This window comes from Oncorhynchus tshawytscha, linkage group LG26, assembly GCF_018296145.1.
Source record: "Oncorhynchus tshawytscha isolate Ot180627B linkage group LG26, Otsh_v2.0, whole genome shotgun sequence".
NCBI classification, from domain to species: Eukaryota; Metazoa; Chordata; class Actinopteri; order Salmoniformes; family Salmonidae; genus Oncorhynchus; species Oncorhynchus tshawytscha.
In genome coordinates, this window is record NC_056454.1 from 39,039,066 (window position 1) to 39,057,280 (window position 18,215).

At 45.6% G+C, this 18,215-nt stretch overlaps 1 protein-coding gene across 1 annotated transcript in view; it reads right to left on the minus strand.

Moving 5' to 3' along the window:
* Positions 1 to 18,215, minus strand: part of LOC112225609 (serine/threonine-protein phosphatase 6 regulatory ankyrin repeat subunit B) — a 57,756-nt gene that overhangs the window by 24,885 nt on the left and 14,656 nt on the right. The window contains exons 2-11 of the mRNA XM_042306616.1: positions 15,881 to 15,964; positions 14,075 to 14,153; positions 12,776 to 12,846; positions 5,499 to 5,699; positions 4,606 to 4,693; positions 3,406 to 3,548; positions 2,418 to 2,630; positions 2,195 to 2,273; positions 1,969 to 2,083; positions 1,606 to 1,688 (exon numbers count right to left, since the gene is read on the minus strand). Of these exons, the coding sequence (XP_042162550.1) occupies positions 1,606 to 1,688; positions 1,969 to 2,083; positions 2,195 to 2,273; positions 2,418 to 2,630; positions 3,406 to 3,548; positions 4,606 to 4,693; positions 5,499 to 5,699; positions 12,776 to 12,846; positions 14,075 to 14,153; positions 15,881 to 15,964 (1,156 nt within the window). The remainder of the gene's footprint in view (positions 1 to 1,605; positions 1,689 to 1,968; positions 2,084 to 2,194; positions 2,274 to 2,417; positions 2,631 to 3,405; positions 3,549 to 4,605; positions 4,694 to 5,498; positions 5,700 to 12,775; positions 12,847 to 14,074; positions 14,154 to 15,880; positions 15,965 to 18,215) is intronic.

The window sequence follows — 18,215 nt, forward strand, 5'->3', positions numbered from 1 at the left end:
AGGTTACCTGAGGAGAGCAGCCAATGGCTTAGTGCTGGTAGGTTACCTGAGGAGAGCAGCCAATGGGTTGGTGCTGGTAGGTTACCTGAGGAGAGCAGCCAATGGGTTGGTGCTGGTAGGTTACCTGAGGAGAGCAGCCAATGGGTTGGTGCTGGTAGGTTACCTGAGGAGAGCAGCCAATGGCTTAGTGCTGGTAGGTTACCTGAGGAGAGCAGCCAATGGCTTGGTGCTGGTAGGTTACCTGGAGAGCAGCCAATGGCTTGGTGCTGGTAGGTTACCTGGAGAGCAGCCAATGGCTTGGTGCTGGTAGGTTACCTGAGGAGAGCAGCCAATGGCTTAGTGCTGGTAGGTTACCTGAGGAGAGCAGCCAATGGCTTGGTGCTGGTAGGTTACCTGGAGAGCAGCCAATGGCTTGGTGCTGGTAGGTTACCTGAGGAGAGCAGCCAATGGCTTGGTTCTGGTAGGTTACCAGGAGAGCAGCCAATGGCTTGGTGCTGGTAGGTTACCAGGAGAGCAGCCAATGGCTTGGTGCTGGTAGGTTACCTGAGGAGAGCAGCCAATGGCTTGGTGCTGGTAGGTTACCTGGAGAGCAGCCAATGGCTTGGTGCTGGTAGGTTACCTGAGGAGAGCAGCCCATGGCTTGGTTCTGGTAGGTTACCAGGAGAGCAGCCAATGGCTTGGTGCTGGTAGGTTACCAGGAGAGCAGCCAATGGCTTGGTGCTGGCAGGTTACCTGAGGAGAGAAGCCAATGGCTTGGTGCTGGTAGGTTACCAGGAGAGCAGCCAATGGCTTGGTGCTGGTAGGTTACCTGGAGAGCAGCCAATGTCTTGGTGCTGGTAGGTTACCTGGAGAGCAGCCAATGGCTTGGTGCTGGTAGGTTACCTGAGGAGAGCAGCCAATGGCTTGGTGCTGGTAGGTTACCTGAGGAGAGCAGCTAATGGCTTGGTGCTGGTAGGTTACCTGGAGAGCAGCCAATGGCTTGGTGCTGGTAGGTTACCAGGAGAGCAGCCAATGGCTTGGTGCTGGTAGGTTACCTGAGGAGAGCAGCCAATGGCTTGGTGCTGGTAGGTTACCTGGAGAGCAGCCAATGGCTTGGTGCTGGTAGGTTACCAGGAGAGCAGCCAATGGCTTGGTGCTGGTAGGTTACCTGAGGAGAGAAGCCAATGGCTTGGTGCTGGTAGGTTACCAGGAGAGCAGCCAATGGCTTGGTGCTGGTAGGTTACCTGAGGAGAGCAGCCAATGTCTTGGTGCTGGTAGGTTACCAGGAGAGCAGCCAATGGCTTGGTGCTGGTAGGTTACCAGGAGAGCAGCCAATGGGTTGGTGCTGGTAGGTTACCTGAGGAGAGCAGCCAATGGCTTAGTGCTGGTAGGTTACCTGAGGAGAGCAGCCAATGGCTTAGTGCTGGTAGGTTACCTGAGGAGAGCAGCCAATGGCTTAGTGCTGGTAGGTTACCAGGAGAGCAGCCAATGGCTTAGTGCTGGTAGGTTACCTGAGGAGAGCAGCCAATGGCTCAGTGCTGGTAGGTTACCAGGAGAGCAGCCAATGGCTTAGTGCTGGTAGGTTACCTGAGGAGAGCAGCCAATGGCTCAGTGCTGGTAGGTTACCTGAGGAGAGCAGCTTCTGGCAGCAGTCTGAGTGGGCATTCATAGCAGCCAGGTGCAGAGGAAACATACCATGGACCCCTCGTCTGCAGAGAGAGAGAGAGAGAGAGAGAGAGAGAGAGAGAGAGAGAGGCAGACAGAGACAGACAGACAGACAGACAGAGCGAGAGAGAGAGAGAGAGAGAGAGACAGACAGACAGACAGACAGACAGACAGACAGACAGACAGACAGACAGACAGACAGACAGACAGACAGACAGAGAGAGAGAGGTCTTTACTATAAAGTCATAATGTACCTCTATACTACAATAAAACAAGTGAAAGGAAAGGGATCCAAACCCCCCCCACACACACACACACACATACCTTGTGCAGTCAGCTCCGCTGGTGATGAGTGTGTTAATGAGGAGCTCGTGACCATAGCGAGCAGCAATGTGAAGAGGAGTGTTCCCTTCCTTGTCCACACTGTCAATCTCCCCACCTACAGTACAGTAAGACTAGTGAACTCAGACTCACACACATACTGTACACACACACACACACACACACACACACACACATACAGACACACATACAGACACACAGGTATTACCATTCTGGATGAGTGTCTGAGAGCGAGTGAAGCGGCCGTGGACCGCTGTCATGTGGAGGGGGCTCTTCCCATCCCGACTCTGAGAGAGACAGAACAAAGTTGGGAGTGACATCATAGACCAGCGGGCTGAATTCTAGAATGAACAGTCTGATCCAGAAACACTGATCCAGAGAAACTCAGTGAGACCATTCATTCTCTCACCACTCTTAGGCCCTACCCTCACCTGGACGTTGACGTCAGCCCCGTTGTTGACCAGGAACTCCAGACAGAGGGCTCCGTGGGTGGAGGCTGCAGCGAAGTGCAGGGGGGTGAAACCCTTGTTGTTGGGCTGGCTGACGTTAGCTCCGTAGTCTATCAGCTCACTGACCACAGCATCCTGACCGTTGAAACAGGCCAAGTGCAGAGCCGTGTTACCAAACACATTGGTCTCATCTATCTGCAGTCACAAAGGAGAACGAGTCATCATCACACTACACACTATTTAAATGTGTGTCCCTCTCCGTGTGTGTGTCTCTCTCTGTGTGTCTCTCTCCATGTGTGTGTCTCTCTCCATGTGTGTGTCTCTCTCCGTGTGTGTCTCTCTCCATGTGTGTGTCTCTCTCTGTGTGTCTCTCTCCATGTGTGTGTCTCTCTCCATGTGTGTGTCTCTCTCCGTGTGTGTCTCTCTCCATGTGTGTGTCTCTCTGATTGTGTGTCTCTCTCCGTGTGTCTCTCTCTGATTGTGTGTCTCTCTCCGTGTGTCTCTCTCTGATTGTGTGTCTCTCTCCGTGTGTCTCTCTCTGATTGTGTGTCTCTCTCCGTGTGTGTCTCTCTGATTGTGTGTCTCTCTCCGTGTGTGTCTCTCTCCGTGTGTGTTTATCTTTGTGCGTGTCTCTCTCTGTGTGTGTGTCTCTGTGTGTGTGTGTCTCTCTGATTGTGTGTCTCTCTTCGTGTGTCTCTCTGATTGTGTGTCTCTCTCTGTGTGTGTCTCTCCGTGTGTGTGTCTCTCTCCGTGTGTCTCTCCGTGTGTGTGTCTCTCTCCGTGTGTCTCTCCGTGTGTGTGTCTCTCTGATTGTGTGTCTCTCTCTGTGTGTGTCTCTCCGTGTGTGTGTCTCTCTCCGTGTGTCTCTCCGTGTGTGTGTCTCTCTCCGTGTGTGTGTCCCTCCATGTGTGTCTCTCTCCATGTGTGTGTCCCTCCATGTGTGTATGTGTGTGTGCATGTGTCTCCGTACCTCCACAGCCAGGTTGAGCAGGTGTTTGACCACAGCGATCTGACCGTTAGAAGCGGCCGTGTGTAGGGGGGTGTAACCCCGCTTGTCCTTACAGCTGACCTCTGCCCCCTGGCTGACAAGCAGACACACTACATCCAGGTGTCCTGCAGGGGGCGCATCAGAGCATCATCACACTCACTGTAGAATCAATCAAGTTACAAGAAAGTAACCGTTCAAAACCATGTTTCTATCAAATGTTCAGCAACTCGAGTAGTGAAGAGAAATCCCAGAAGAAAGCAACCAATGTTGTTTGGCTCAGTTCTCTGACTAGTAGGTGACTCAGTGATTTCTGAAACATTTTATTTTGTGAAATGGAAATAATGATATGAATGCCTGAGGCAGACTTGGCACAGACACTATTTAATGTCTACATCTCACCCATATAAACCGCCCAGTGCAGGGCGCGGCCATCTTTCTTAATATCTACATCTCACCCATATAAGTCACCCAGTGCAGGGCGCGGCCATCTTTCTTAATGTCTACATCTCACCCATATAAGTCACCCAGTGCAGGGCGCGGCCATCTTTCTTATTGTCTACATCTCACCCATATAAGTCACCCTGTGCAGGCGCGGCCATCTTTCTTAATGTCTACATCTCACCCATATAAGTCACCCAGTGCAGGGCGCGGCCATCTTTCTTAATGTCTACATCTCACCCATATAAGTCACCCAGTGCAGGCGCGGCCATCTTTCTTATTGTCTACATCTCACCCATATAAGTCACCCAGTGCAGGGCGCCCGCCATCTTTCTTAATGTCTACATCTCACCCATATAAGTCACCCAGTGCAGGGCGCGGCCATCTTTCTTAATGTCTACATCTCACCCATATAAGTCACCCTGTGCAGGGCGCGGCCATCTTTCTTAATGTCTACATCTCACCCATATAAGTCACCCTGTGCAGGGCGCGGCCATCTTTCTTATTGTCTACATCTCACCCATATAAGTCACCCAGTGCAGGGCGCGGCCATCTTTCTTAATGTCTACATCTCACCCATATAAGCCGCCCAGTGCAGGGCGCGGCCATCTTTCTTAATGTCTACATCTCACCCATATAAGCCGCCCAGTGCAAGGCGCGGCCATCTTTCTTAATGTCTACATCTCACCCATATAAGCCGCCCAGTGCAGGGCGCGGCCATCTTTCTTATTGTCTACATCTCACCCATATAAGCCGCCCAGTGCAAGGCGCGGCCATCTTTCTTATCGAAGGCATTGATGTTGGCTCCCTTAGCCAGCAGCAGGTTAACCATCTGAAATAGAGGGAAGAAAGAGAGGGAGTATGTGAGCGGTGTGTGTTAGTCTCAGCAGGCAGCCAGTGGTGACTCAGGTGTGTGTGTGCGTGTGCATGCGTCCCTCGTAGGGGCCAAGCGTGGGCGAGGCTCTTTATGTAAGCATTCTAAATACTGACTAGTGTTTAAGCAAAAACAAACATTATTCCAGTATATGCCTGTATGACTTTACCTCTACCACCTATCATGACGCTTGTGTGGGAGTGTTATTTCTGGGCACAACAATATTTTAATACAGTTGTTGTCACTCACTAGTGAGCCTAGGTGATAGTATCACTAGGGGCATATTTGGGACTGAGCATGTGAGGGTTGGGGTAAATTGCATTTCCAATTTGGAATTAGAATTTCAGCTCACTTCCTGAATTGGGCCTGGGGCTAACTGACTATACGTACGGATGTAAATAAGAGATGTGAATAAGAGATGTAAATAAGAGATGTGAATAAGAGATGTGAATAAGAGATGTAAATAAGAGATGTAAATAAGATATGTGAATAAGAGATGTGAATAAGAGATGTAAATAAGATATGTGAATAAGAGACGTGAATAAGAGATGTGAATAAGAGATGTAAATAAGAGATGTAAATAAGAGATGTAAATAAGATATGTGAATAAGAGATGTAAATAAGAGATGTAAATAAGATATGTGAATAAGAGATGTAAATAAGAGATGTAAATAAGAGATGTGAATAAGAGATGTAAATAAGAGATGTGAATAAAGAGATGTAAATAAGAGATGTGAATAAGAGACCCCGCCATCTACAGTACCTCGGTGTACCCGTTGAGGGCGGCGTGATGCAGGGCGGTGCGCCCCCCACGGTCCGACACGTTGACGCTGCTCAGCAGCGGGATGATGACCTCAGCGCAGCGCAGGGCCTTGTTGGCAGCGGCAACGTGAAGCGGCGTCTGCCAGTTCTTATCCCGCGCGTTCACATCAGCAGAGTGACGGATCAGCACACGAACCGCCTCCTGAAGAGCAGAGTGTGTTAGAACCGCAGGAGAGTAGAGACTCTGTGTGTGTGTGTGTGTGTGTGTGTGTGTGTGTGTGTGTGTGTGTGTGTGTGTGTGTGTGTGTGTGTGTGTGTGTGTGTGTGTGTGTGTGTGTTGTGTGTGTGTGTGTGTGTGTTTGTGTGTGTGTGTGTGTTTTGTGTGTGTGTGTGTGTGTGTGTGTGTGTGTGTGTGTTTGTGTGTGTGTTGTGTGTGTGTGTGTGTGTGTGTGTGTGTGTGTGTGTGTGTGTGTGTGTGTGTGTGTGTGTGTGTGTGTGTGTGTGTGTGTGTGTGTGTGTGTGTGTGTTTGTGTTTAGGAGACGTGTGTTAGCAGCATAGACAGAAGAACATGTATACAGGAAATGCCTCTGAACACTCATGAATGTACAAGTAACTGCCAAAATAAAGGAAACACCAACATACAGTGTCTTAGTAGGGCGCTGGGCCACGAGCCGCCAGATCAGTTTCAATGCACCTTTGGTCTAGATTCTACTAGTCTCTGGAACTCTATTGGAGGGATGTGACACCATTCTTCCACCAGAATGACATCATTTGGTTTTGTTGATGGTGGTGGAAAACTCTGTCTCAGGCACCGCTCCAGAATCCCCCATAAGTGTTCAACTGGGTTGAGATCTGGTGACTGAGACATCCATGGCATATGGTTTGCATCGTTTCATGCTCATCAAACCATTCAGTGACCTTGTTCCCTGTGGATCGGGGATTGTCATCCACTCCCATCAGGATAAAAATAATTCAAGGTCCCTCAGAATGTATTTATTGGCCTTTATCTTGCCCTCTAAGGGGTTAAGTAGATTACATTAGATTTTAGATTAGATTGAGTTTATTAGTCACATGCACAGGGATGCAGGTATAACTGCAGGGTACAGTGAAAATCTTATGGTCCGGACTCCAACAGTGCTGGTCAAAATACAGATAGTAACAACAACAATAATAATAATAATAAATCATAACAATAATAACAATAATTACAATAATAATAACAATAATACATAAATAATAATAATAACAATAATACATAAATAAAAATAATAACAATAATACATAAATAATAATAATAACAATAATACATAAATAATAATAATAACAATAATACATAAATAATAATAATAACAATAATAATTACAATAATAATAATGACAATACATAAATAATAATAACTAACAATAATAATAATAATTACAATAATAATAAATATAATACATAAATAATAATAACTAACAATAATAATTACAATATTAATAAAAATAATAACAATAATACATAAATAACAATAATAATAGCAATAATAACAATAATAATAATAACAATAATAACAATAATAAAAACAATAATAACAATAATACATAAATAATAATAATAATAGTAATAACAATAATAATAATAACAATAATAATAATAATTACAAGTATAATAACAATAATACATAAATAATAATAATAATAATAATAACAATAATAATACATAAATAACAATAATAACAATAATTGCAATAATAATAATAATAACAATAATACATAAATAATAATAATAATAATAATAATAATAATAACAATTACAATAATAATAATAATAAATCATAATATCAGTAATAATAATTACAATAATAATAATAACAATAATACATATATAATAATAATAATAACAATAATAATAACAATTACAATAATAATAATAATACATAAATAATAATAATAACAATAATACATAAATAATAATAATAATAACAATAATAATAACAATTACAATAATAATAATAATAAATCATAATAACAGTAATAATAATTACAATAATAATAATAACAATAATACATATATATAATACACTACTCAAAAAAACAAAGGAAACACTTAAACAACACAATCCTACTCCAAGTCAATCACACTTCTGTGAAATCAAACTGTCCACTTAGGAAGCAACACTGATTGACAATACATTTCACATGCTGTTGTGCAAATGGCATAGACAACAGGTGGAAATTATAGGCAATTAGCAAGACACCCCCAATAAAGGAGTGGTTCTGCAGGTGGTGACCACAGACCACTTCTCAGTTCCTATGCTTCCTGGCTGATGTTTTGGTCACTTTTGAATGCTGGCAGTGCTTTCACTCTAGTGGTAGCATGAGACGGAGTCTAAAACCCACACAAGTGGCTCAGGTAGTGCAGCTCATCCAGGATGGCACATCAATGCGAGCTGTGGCAAGAAGGTTTGCTGTGTCTGTCAGCGTAGTGTCCAGAGCATGGAGGCGCTACCAGGAGACAGGGCAGTACATCAGGAGACGTGGAGGAGGACGTAGGAGGGCAACAACCCAGCAGCAGGACCGCTACCTCCGCCTTTGTGCAAGGAGGAGCAAGAGGAGCACTGCCAGAGCCCTGCAAAATGACCTCCAGCAGGCCACAAATGTGCATGTGTCTGCTCAAACGGTTAGAAACAGACTCCATGAGGGTGGTATGAGGGCCCGATGTCCACAGGTGGGGGTTGTGCTTACAGCCCAACACCGTGCAGGACGTTTGGCATTTGCCAGAGAACACCAAGATTGGCAAATTCGCCACTGGCGCCCTGTGCTCTTCACAGATGAAAGCAGGTTCACACTGAGCACATGTGACAGACGTGATAGAGTCTGGAGACGCCGTGGAGAACGTTCTGCTGCCTGCAACATCCTCCAGCATGACCGGTTTGGAGGTGTGTCAGTCATGGTGTGGGTTGGCATTTCTTTGCGGGGCCGCACAGCCTCCATGTGCTTGCCAGAGGTAGCCTGACTGCCATTAGGTACCGAGATGAGATCCTCAGACCCCTTGTGAGACCATATGCTGGTGCGGTTGGCCCTGGGTTCCTCCTTGCTGAGCGGCCATTCAGGTTATGTGGATATAGATACTGTACCTGTTTCCTCCAGCAGCTTCACAAGGTCCTTTGCTGTTGTTCTGGGACTGATTTGCACTTTTTGCACCAAAGTACATTCACCTCTAGGAGACAGAGTAGGTCTCCTTCCTGAGCAGTATGACGGCTGCGTGGTCCCATGGTGTTTATACTTGCGTACTATTGTTTGTACAGATGAACGTGATACCTTCAGGCATTTGAAATTGCTCCCAAGGATGAACCAGACTTGTGGAGGTCTACAATTTTCGGTACATCTCCAATTGACTCAAATTATGTCAACTAGCCTATCAGAAGCTTCTAAAGCCATTACATAATTTTATGGAAGTTTCCAAGCTGTTTAAAGGCACAGTCACTTAGTGTGTGTAAACTTCTGACCCACTGGAATTGTCATACAGTGAATTATAAGTGAAATAATCTGTCTGTAAAAAATGTTTGGAAAAAATGTTTAGATGTCCTAACCGACTTGCCAAAACTCTAGTTTGTTAACAAGAAATTTGTGGAGTGGTTTTAATGACTACAACCTAAGTGTATGTAAACTTCCCACTTCAACTGTACATCGATGGGACCGCAGTGGAGAAGGTGGAAAGCTTCAAGTTCCTTAGCATACACATCACTGACAAACTGAAATTGACCACCCACACAGACAGTGTGGTGAAGAAGGTGCAACAGAGCCTCTTCAAACCTCAGGAGCCTAAAGAAATGTAGCTTTCCACCTAAAACCCTCACAAACTTTTACAGATGCACAATTGAAAACATCCTGTCGGGCTATCACAGCCTGGTACGGCAACTGCACCGCCCGCAACCACAAATCTCTCCGGATGGTGGTACGGTCTGCCCAACGAATTACGGGGGGCAAACTACCCGCCCTACAGGACACCAACAACACCCGATGTCACAGGAAGGCCAAAAAGATCATCAAGGACATCTACCACCTGAGACACTGCCTGTTCACCCTGCTATCATCCAGAAGGCGAGGTCAGTACAGGTACATCAAAGCTGGGACCGAGAGACTGAAAAACAGCTTCTATCTCAAGGCCATCAGACTGTTAAACAGCCATCACTTGCACATTAGAGGCTGCTGCCTATAGGCATAGACTAGAACTGGCCACTATCACTGGCCACTTTAAGGAATTTACAGATCTGGCATTACTCATCTCATATGTATATACTGTATTCTATACTATTCTACTGTATATTAGTCTGTTCCACTCTGACATCGCTCATCTCATATGTATATACTGTTTTCTATACTATTCTACTGTATCTTAGTCTGTTCCACTCTGACATCACTAGTCCATATGTATATAGTCTTAATTCATTCCTACTTCGGTTTGTGTGTATTGGGTTTATGTTGTGTAATTTGTTAGATATTACTTGTTAGATATTACTGCACTGTCGGAGCTAGAAGCACAAGCATTTTGCTACACCCGCAATAACATCTGCTAAACACGGGTATGTGACCAATACAATTTGATTTGATTTGACCTACTACTGTGGTGTCGTCAGCAAACTTGATGATGGAGTTGGAACTGTGTGAAGCCACGCAGTCGTGGGAGTACAGGAGGGGACTGAGGACGCACCCTTCTGGGTCCCCCTTGTTGAGAATCAGTGTCGAGGAGGTAAAGTTGCCTAACTTCACCACCTGGGGGTGGTCCATCAGGAAGTCCACGACCCAGCTGCAAAGGGAAGAGTTCAGTCCCAGGGCCGTGAGCTTTGTGGTGAGCTTAGAGGGCACTATGGTATTGAAGGTCGAGCTGTAGTCGATGAACAGCATTGTCACAAATGCATTCCTCTTGTCCAGGTGGGTGAGGGCAGTTTGCAGTGCAATGGCAATTGCGTCACCTGTGGATCTGTCAGGGCGGTAGGCAAATTGGAGAGAGTTGAGTGTGTCAGGGAGGGAGGAGGTCAATTGGAGAGGATTGAGTGTGTCAGGGAGCAAGGAGGTGGATTGGAGAGGGTTGAGTGTGTCAGGGAGCGAGGAGGTCAATTGGAGAGGGTTGAGTGTGTCAGGGAGCGAGGAGGTGAATTGGAGAGGGTTGAGTGTGTCAGGAAGGGAGGAGGTGAATTGGAGAGGGTTGAGTGTGTCAGTGAGCGAGGAGGTGAATTGAAGAAGGTTGAGTGTGTCGGGGAGGGAGGAGGTGAATTGGAGAGGGTTGAGTGTGTCAGGGAGCGAGGAGGTGAATTGGAGAGGGTTGAGTGTGTCAGGGAGCGAGGAGGTGAATTGGAGAGGGTTGAGTGTGTTAGGGAGGGAGGAGGTGAATTGGAGTGTGTGTGTCAGGGAGGAAGGAAGGAGGTGAATTGGAAAGGGTTGAGTGTGTCAGGGAGGGAGGAGGTGATGTGGTCTTTGACTAGACTCTCGAAGCACTTCATCATGACGGAGGTGAGTGCTACGGGACGGTAGTCATTCAGTTCAGTTACTTTCCCTTTCTTGGGCACGGGGATGATAGTGGACATCTTGAAGCAGGTGGAGGTAGCGGTCTGAGCTAGAGGGAGATTGAAAATGAATGTCTTCCATTCAGTACGTCCTCCATGGAGACCGTAAGCACCTAGCCCACGTTGTCCTCTGGGGCTCTCCTCGCCAGCTCCTCGGCTCTCCTTGGCAGCTCCTCGGGAGCTAAACCATTCCAGGAAAATGAATCCCATACAATAACAGAGCTGCCAGAACCCTCATTTACTCTGGTGTTTCCATTATTTTTGCCAGTTACCTTTACATACCTTTGTCAACAGAGAAGGACATATTCAACAACTAGAGACATTCAATAAACATATGCATTCATTTATAGACATATACCGAGATGCACATATTCAAAGTTCATACACAGGCACACACATTAGTGAGTGAGTCGATCCTAAGCTACCCTAGATTGAATCCAGGGGACTGACACAAGGTATTGTGTTGGCTGTGTTGACAGATTGCTATGTCTCTGTTATGGGTCTGGTTTCTATGCTGTGTGCTACTGCTAATGCATTCCTAACTGACTGGCATACAGAGCAGAGAGTGGTGGACGATGGTCAGACTGGTGATTATAGCTAAGTGTGCAGTCCTCTCCGCTCAGCTCCTCTCCGCTCAGCTCCTCTCCGCTCAGCTCCTCTCCGCTCAGCTCCTCTCCACTCAGCTCCTCTCCACTCAGCTCCTCTCCACTCAGCTCCTCTCCACTCAGCTCCTCTCCTCTCCACTCAGCTCCTCTCCTACTCCAGCTCCTCTCCCTCTCCTCACTCAGTCCTCTCCTCCTCTCTACTCCACTCAGCTCTCTGCTCCTCTCCACTCAGCTCCTCTCCTCTCCACTCAGCTCAGTTCCTCTCCACTCAGCTCCTCTCCACTCAGCTCATCTCCTCTCCACTCAGCTCCTCTCCTCTCTCTCAGCTCCTCTCCAGCTCCTCTCTACTCAGCTCCTCTCCTCTCGCTCCTCTCCACTCCAGCTCTCCACTCAGCTCCTCTCCTCTCTGCTCCTCTCCACCAGCTCCTCTCCTCTCGCTCCTCTCCACTCAGCAGTTCCTCTCCACTCAGCTCAGCTCATCTCCTCTCCACTCAGCTCCTCTCCACTCAGCTCCTCTCCATTCAGCTCCTCTCCTCTCCACTCAGCTCCTCTCCTCTCGCTCCTCTCCACTCAGGTCCTCTCCTCTCCACTCAGCTCCTCTCCTCTCGCTCCTCTCCACTCAGGTCCTCTCCTCTCCACTCAGCTCCTCTCCACTCAGCTCCTCTCCACTCAGCTCCACTCCTCTCCACTCAGCTCCTCTCCTCTCCACTCAGCTCCTCTCCTCTCCACTCAGCTCCTCTCCTCTTGCTCCTCTCCACTCAGTACCTCTCCTCTCCGCTCCTCTCCACTCAGCTCAGTTCCTCTCCACTCAGCTCAGTTCCTCTCCACTCAGCTCCTCTCCTCTCCACTCAGCTCCTCTCCACTCAGCTCCTCTCCTCTCAGCTCCACTCCTCTCCGCTCAGCTCCTCTCAGCTCAGCTCCTCTCCGCTCCTCTCAGCTCCTCTGCTCTCCTGTCCTGTCATGTCCTCTCCTCTCCACCACAGATCCTGCTGTTCTTTTTAGGCTGTTTAGCTTCTCACCACCTGTGTCTCAGCATGGGTCCCTAAGAATGTGTCGCCATGCTGTTTGCTGCCTGTCACTGTGCATGTGTGTGTGTGTGTGTGTGTGTGTGTCCACTGACCCACCTCACTACAGGATGCCACCGCACGGTGGAGAGGGGTGAGCCACATACTGTCTTTGGCGTTGACCCGCGCCCCTAGAGAGAGATAGAAAAAATATCCTCTGTGTACAACGTAGAACCCCAAATAATGCATGCAGAGCAGAATTAGGCCGATACCCACTAATTATCAAAATCCAGAAAAGAGCCGTTAAATTCTATAACCACCTAAAAGGAAGCGATTCCCAAACCTTCCACAACAAAGCCATCACCTACAGAGAGATGAACCTGGAGAAGAGTCCCCTAAGCAAGCAGGTCCTGGGGCTCTGTTCACAAACACACCCTACAGAGCCCCAGGACAGCAGCACAATTAGACCCAACCAAATCATGAGAAAACAAAAAGATAATTACTTGACACATTGGAAAGAATTAACAAAGAAACAGAGAAAACTAGAATGCTATTTGGCCCTACACAGAGAGTACACAGCGGCAGAATACCTGACCACTGTGACTGACCCAAATTTAAGGAAAGCTTTGACTATGTACAGACTCAGTGAGCATAGCCTTGCTATTGAGAAAGGCCGCCGTAGGCAGACATGGCTCTCAAGAGAAGACAGGCTATGTGCTCACTGCCCACAAAATGAGGTGGAAACTGAGCTGCACTTCCTAACCTCCTGCCCAATGTATGAGAGAGACATATTAGAGAGACATATTTCCCTCAGATTACACAGATCCACAAAGAATTCGAAAACAAATCCAATTTTGAAAAACTCCCATATCTACTGGGTGAAATTCCTCAGTGTGCCATCACACAGATTTGTGACCTGTTGCCACGAGAAAAGGGCAACCAGTGAAGAACACACACCATTGTAAATACAACCCATATCTATGCTTATTTATTTTATCTTGTGTCCTTTACCATTTGTACATTGTTAAAACACTGTATATGTATATAATATGATATTTGTAATGTCTTTATTGTTTTGAAACTTCTGTATGTGTGATGTTTACTGTTAATTTTGATTGTTTATTTCACTTTATATATTATCTAACTCACTTGCTTTGGCAATGTTAACACGTTTCCCATGCCAATAAAGCCCTTGAATTGAATTGAGAGAAAGAGAGAGGGATAGATAGATAGATAGATAGATAGATAGATAGATAGATAGATAGATAGATAGATAGATAGATAGATAGATAGATAGTCCAAGCAATCTGTGATAAAAGCTACTTTCTACTATCTATTTAAACTGCATTGTGTTATTATAGCTAAGGCCGTAAAGCAGGGGGATAGAGTGTGAGGAGAAAGATGGGGGGGTTGGTTTACCGGAGAGGATAAGAAGCTCAGTGATCTCAGCATCACCCAGGAAGGCTGCAGCATGGAGCGGGGTGCGCTTCTCTGCATCCTGACAGAGAGAGAGAGAGTTACAGGCAGCCTTCGTAGGGTTACACTATATATTTGATAGGTGTGTGTGTGCATCATCCAGGACCACTTTTCAATTTAAACCAACTGAAGTCAGATTATTTTAGGCAAGAGGCAACCGAGTTAGACAGAGTTATAATAAGAGCCCAACCCAACGACACTGAACAAAAATATAAACGCAACATGTAAAGTGTTGGTCCCATGTTTCATGAGCTGAAATAAAAGATCCCAGACATGTTTCATACACACAAAAAGCTTATTTCTCTGTTTGCATCCGTGTTAGTATGCATTTCTCATTTGCCAAGATAATCCATCGCCCTGACATATCAAGAAGCTGATTAATATCAGGAAGCTGATTAAACAGCATGATCATTCCGAGTGGCACAGTGTTCTAAGGCACTGCATCTTAGAGCTAGAGGCGTCACTACAGACACCCTGGTTCGATTCCAGGCTGTATCACAACCGGCCTTGATTGAGAGTCCCATAGGGCGGTGCACAATTGGCCCAGCGTTGTCTGGGTTTGGCCGGTGTAGGCCGTCAAGAATTTGTTCGTAACTGACTTGCCTAGTTAAATAAAGGTTAAATATGTATTTTTATTTTTATAATAATTACACAGGTGCACCTTGTGCTGGGGGCAATAAAAGGCAACTCTAAAATGTGCAGTTTTGTCACACAACACAATGCCACAGATGTCTCAAGGGAGGGTGCAATTGACATGTTGACTGCAGGAATGTCCACCAGAGCTGTTGCCAGATCATTGAATGTTCATTTCTCTACCACAAGCCAACTCCAACATCGTTTTAGAGAATTTGACAGTAGATCCAACTGGCCTCACAACCGCAGAACACGTTTATGGCGTTGTGTGGGCGAGCGGTTTGCTGATGTCAACGTTGTGAACAGAGTGCCCCATTGTGGCTGTGGGGCTATGGTATGGGCAGGCATAAGCTACGGACAGCGACCACAATTGCATTATATCGATAGCAACTTAAATGCACAGAAATACCGTGATGAGATCCTGAGGCCTATTATGAGGACCAACATATCTGTTTTCCCTGTCTTGTGAAATCCATAGATTAGGGCCTAATGAATTTATTTAAATTGACTGATTTCCTCATATGAACTGTAACTCAATAAAATCTTTGTTCAGTATACAATGGCGAGGGAAACACTGGCGGAGGCCATGAATAGGACAGTTAGCTTGGAGTGGACACAGAGCTGGCCAGGCAGAGAAGAGGATCTAACAGTCAGCATCCTATGGGATGAGCTAAGCCTATGGCTACTGGCTGTGTTACAGCGCTGTGCCAAAACATCCATTGTCCCTGTGGCCACTTGCCAGTTAGCACACAAAACAACCCCTCAAATCCATCTGGCCCAGCCCTCCACTGACTCTCAAACAAAAAACACATCTAAACTGGACAACACAAAGTTTTCATAGTAGTGCTTCTTATAGCAGCCAACAGCCCATAGAAGAGACTAAACACCCAGGAAAGAGAATGAGGGTTGGGACCAGCCTATGTCATGTCCTGCTGGAGCAGCTAACAATATCCCTGTGCTGTTGTAAATAAATACTGGTTTGACCTTTTTCCCATACTGACCCCTGGCCCACACAGGAAGTGCACAGAGAGAGGAAATAGTAGGACTGTTTTATTCAGCATTTCCTCTGCTCTGGAGCATGGAAGTATGTGAATGGAACATGTCTGGTGGTCTTACCAGAGCGTTGATGTCTTCCGATTTGTAGATGAGCATGCGTATCTCCTCAGGGTCTCCATTGAAGACGGCCTGGACCAGAGGAGGCTGAGGAGGAGACAGAGAGAAGAGAAAGGGTCAGAGCCTTGGGGTCGTTCACTAATCCTCTTCTATAGATCCAAGGTCGTTCCCTAATCCTCCTCTATAGATCCAAGGTCGTTCCCTAATCCTCCTCTATAAATCCAAGGTGGTTCCCTAATCCTCCTCTATAGATCCAAGGTCGTTCCCTAATCCTCCTCTATAGATCCAAGGTGGTTCCCTAATCCTACATAATAGAACAACAAAGGAAACCTTCATTGCTCTCAGATGACAATGAAATGTCAGCACAAGTGGATACATGTCTCAAACACGAGCTAATGCAAGTCTCCCTAAACACTAGAGGTCAACCGATTAATCGGAATGGGCGATTGATTAGGGCCGATTTCAAGTCTTCATAACAATCGGAAATCGGTCATTTTGGACGCCGATTTTGCAGTTTTTTTTTTACACCTTTATTTAACCTTTATTTAACGAGGCTAGTCTGTTAAGAACACATTGTTATTTCCAATGACGGCCTAGGAACAGTGGGTTAACTGCCTTGTTCAGGGGCAGAACGACAGATTTTTACCTGGTCAGCTCAGGGATTCAATCTTGTAACCTTCCGGTTACTAGTCCAACGCTCTAACCACCTGCCTCACGAGGATCCTGCCTGTTACGCGAATGCAGTAAGAAGCCAAGGTAAGTTGCTAGCTAGCATTAAACTTATCTTATAAAAAACAATCATAATCACTAGTTATAACTACACATGGTTGATGATATTACTATTTTATCTAGCGTGTCCCGCGTTGCATATAATCGATGCAGTGTGCATTCGCTAAAAAGGACTGTCGTTGCTCCAACGTGTACCTAACCATAAACACCAATGCCTTTCTTAAAATCAATACACAGAAGTATGTATTTTTAAACCTGCATATTTAGCTAAAAGAAATCCAGGTTAGCAGGCAATATTAACCAGGTGAAATTGTGTCACTTCTCTTGCGTTCATTGCACGCAGAGGCAGGGTATATGCGACAGTTTGGGCCGCCTGGCTCATTGCGAACTAATTTGCCAGAATTTTACGTAATTATGACATAACATTGAAGGTTGTACAATGTAACAAGAATATTTAGACTGATGGATGCCACCTGTTAGATAAAATACGGAACGGTTCCGTATTTCACTGAAAGAATAAATGTTTTGTTTTCGAGATGATAGTTTCCGGATTCGACCATATTAATGACCAAAGGCTCGTATTTCTGTGTGTTATTATGTTATAATTAAGTCTATGATTTGATAGAGCAGTCTGACTGAGCGATGGTGGGCACCAGCAGGCTCGTAAGCATTCATTCAAACAGCACTTTCGTGCGTTTTGCCAGCAGCTCTGCTGTTTATGAATTGAAGCCTATCAACTCCCGAGATTAGGCTGGTGTAACCGATGTGAAATGGCTAGCTAGTTAGCGGGGTGCGCGCTAATAGCGTTTCAAACGTCACTTGCTCTGAGACTTAGAGTAGTTGTTCCCCTTGCTCTGCATGGGTAATGCTGCTTCGAGGGTGGCTGTTGTCGTTGTGTTCCTGGTTCGAGCCCAGGTAGGAGCGAGGAGAGGGACGGAAGCTATACTGTTGCACTGGCAATACTAAAGTGCCTATAAGAACATCCAATAGTCAAAGGTATATGAAATACAAATGGTATAGAGAGAAATAGTCCTATAATTCCTATAATAACTACAACCTAAAACTTCTTACCTTGGAATATTGAAGACTCATGTTAAAAGGAACCACCAGCTTTCATATGTTCTCATGTTCTGAGCAAGGAACTTAAACGTTAGCTTTCTTACATGGCATATATTGCACTTTTACTTTCTTCTCCAACACTTTGTTTTTGCATTATTTAAACCAAATTGAACATGTTTCATTATTTATTTGAGGCTAAATATATTGTATTGATGTAATTATATTAAGTTAAAATATGTATTCATACAGTATTGTTGTAATTGTCATTATTACAAAAAAAAAAAAAGGCCTAGTAAATCCGTATCGGCGTTGAAAAAAAAATCATAATCGGTCGACCTCTCCTAAATACTGATCAAGCCTATCTTCAATAGGTGTCTAAACAGTCACCCTGAAATAAATCTCAAGGTATCAGATTTATCAGCTGTGTGTGTGAACAAGGATAAAGGAGGAAATAGGGGAGAGGTCCTTCACATGGAATTAGAGCATTTCCAGCATGAGCAGCTGTTTGACACTTCACTCTGGTTAAAAAAGCTGGAGGAGTGAGTGACTG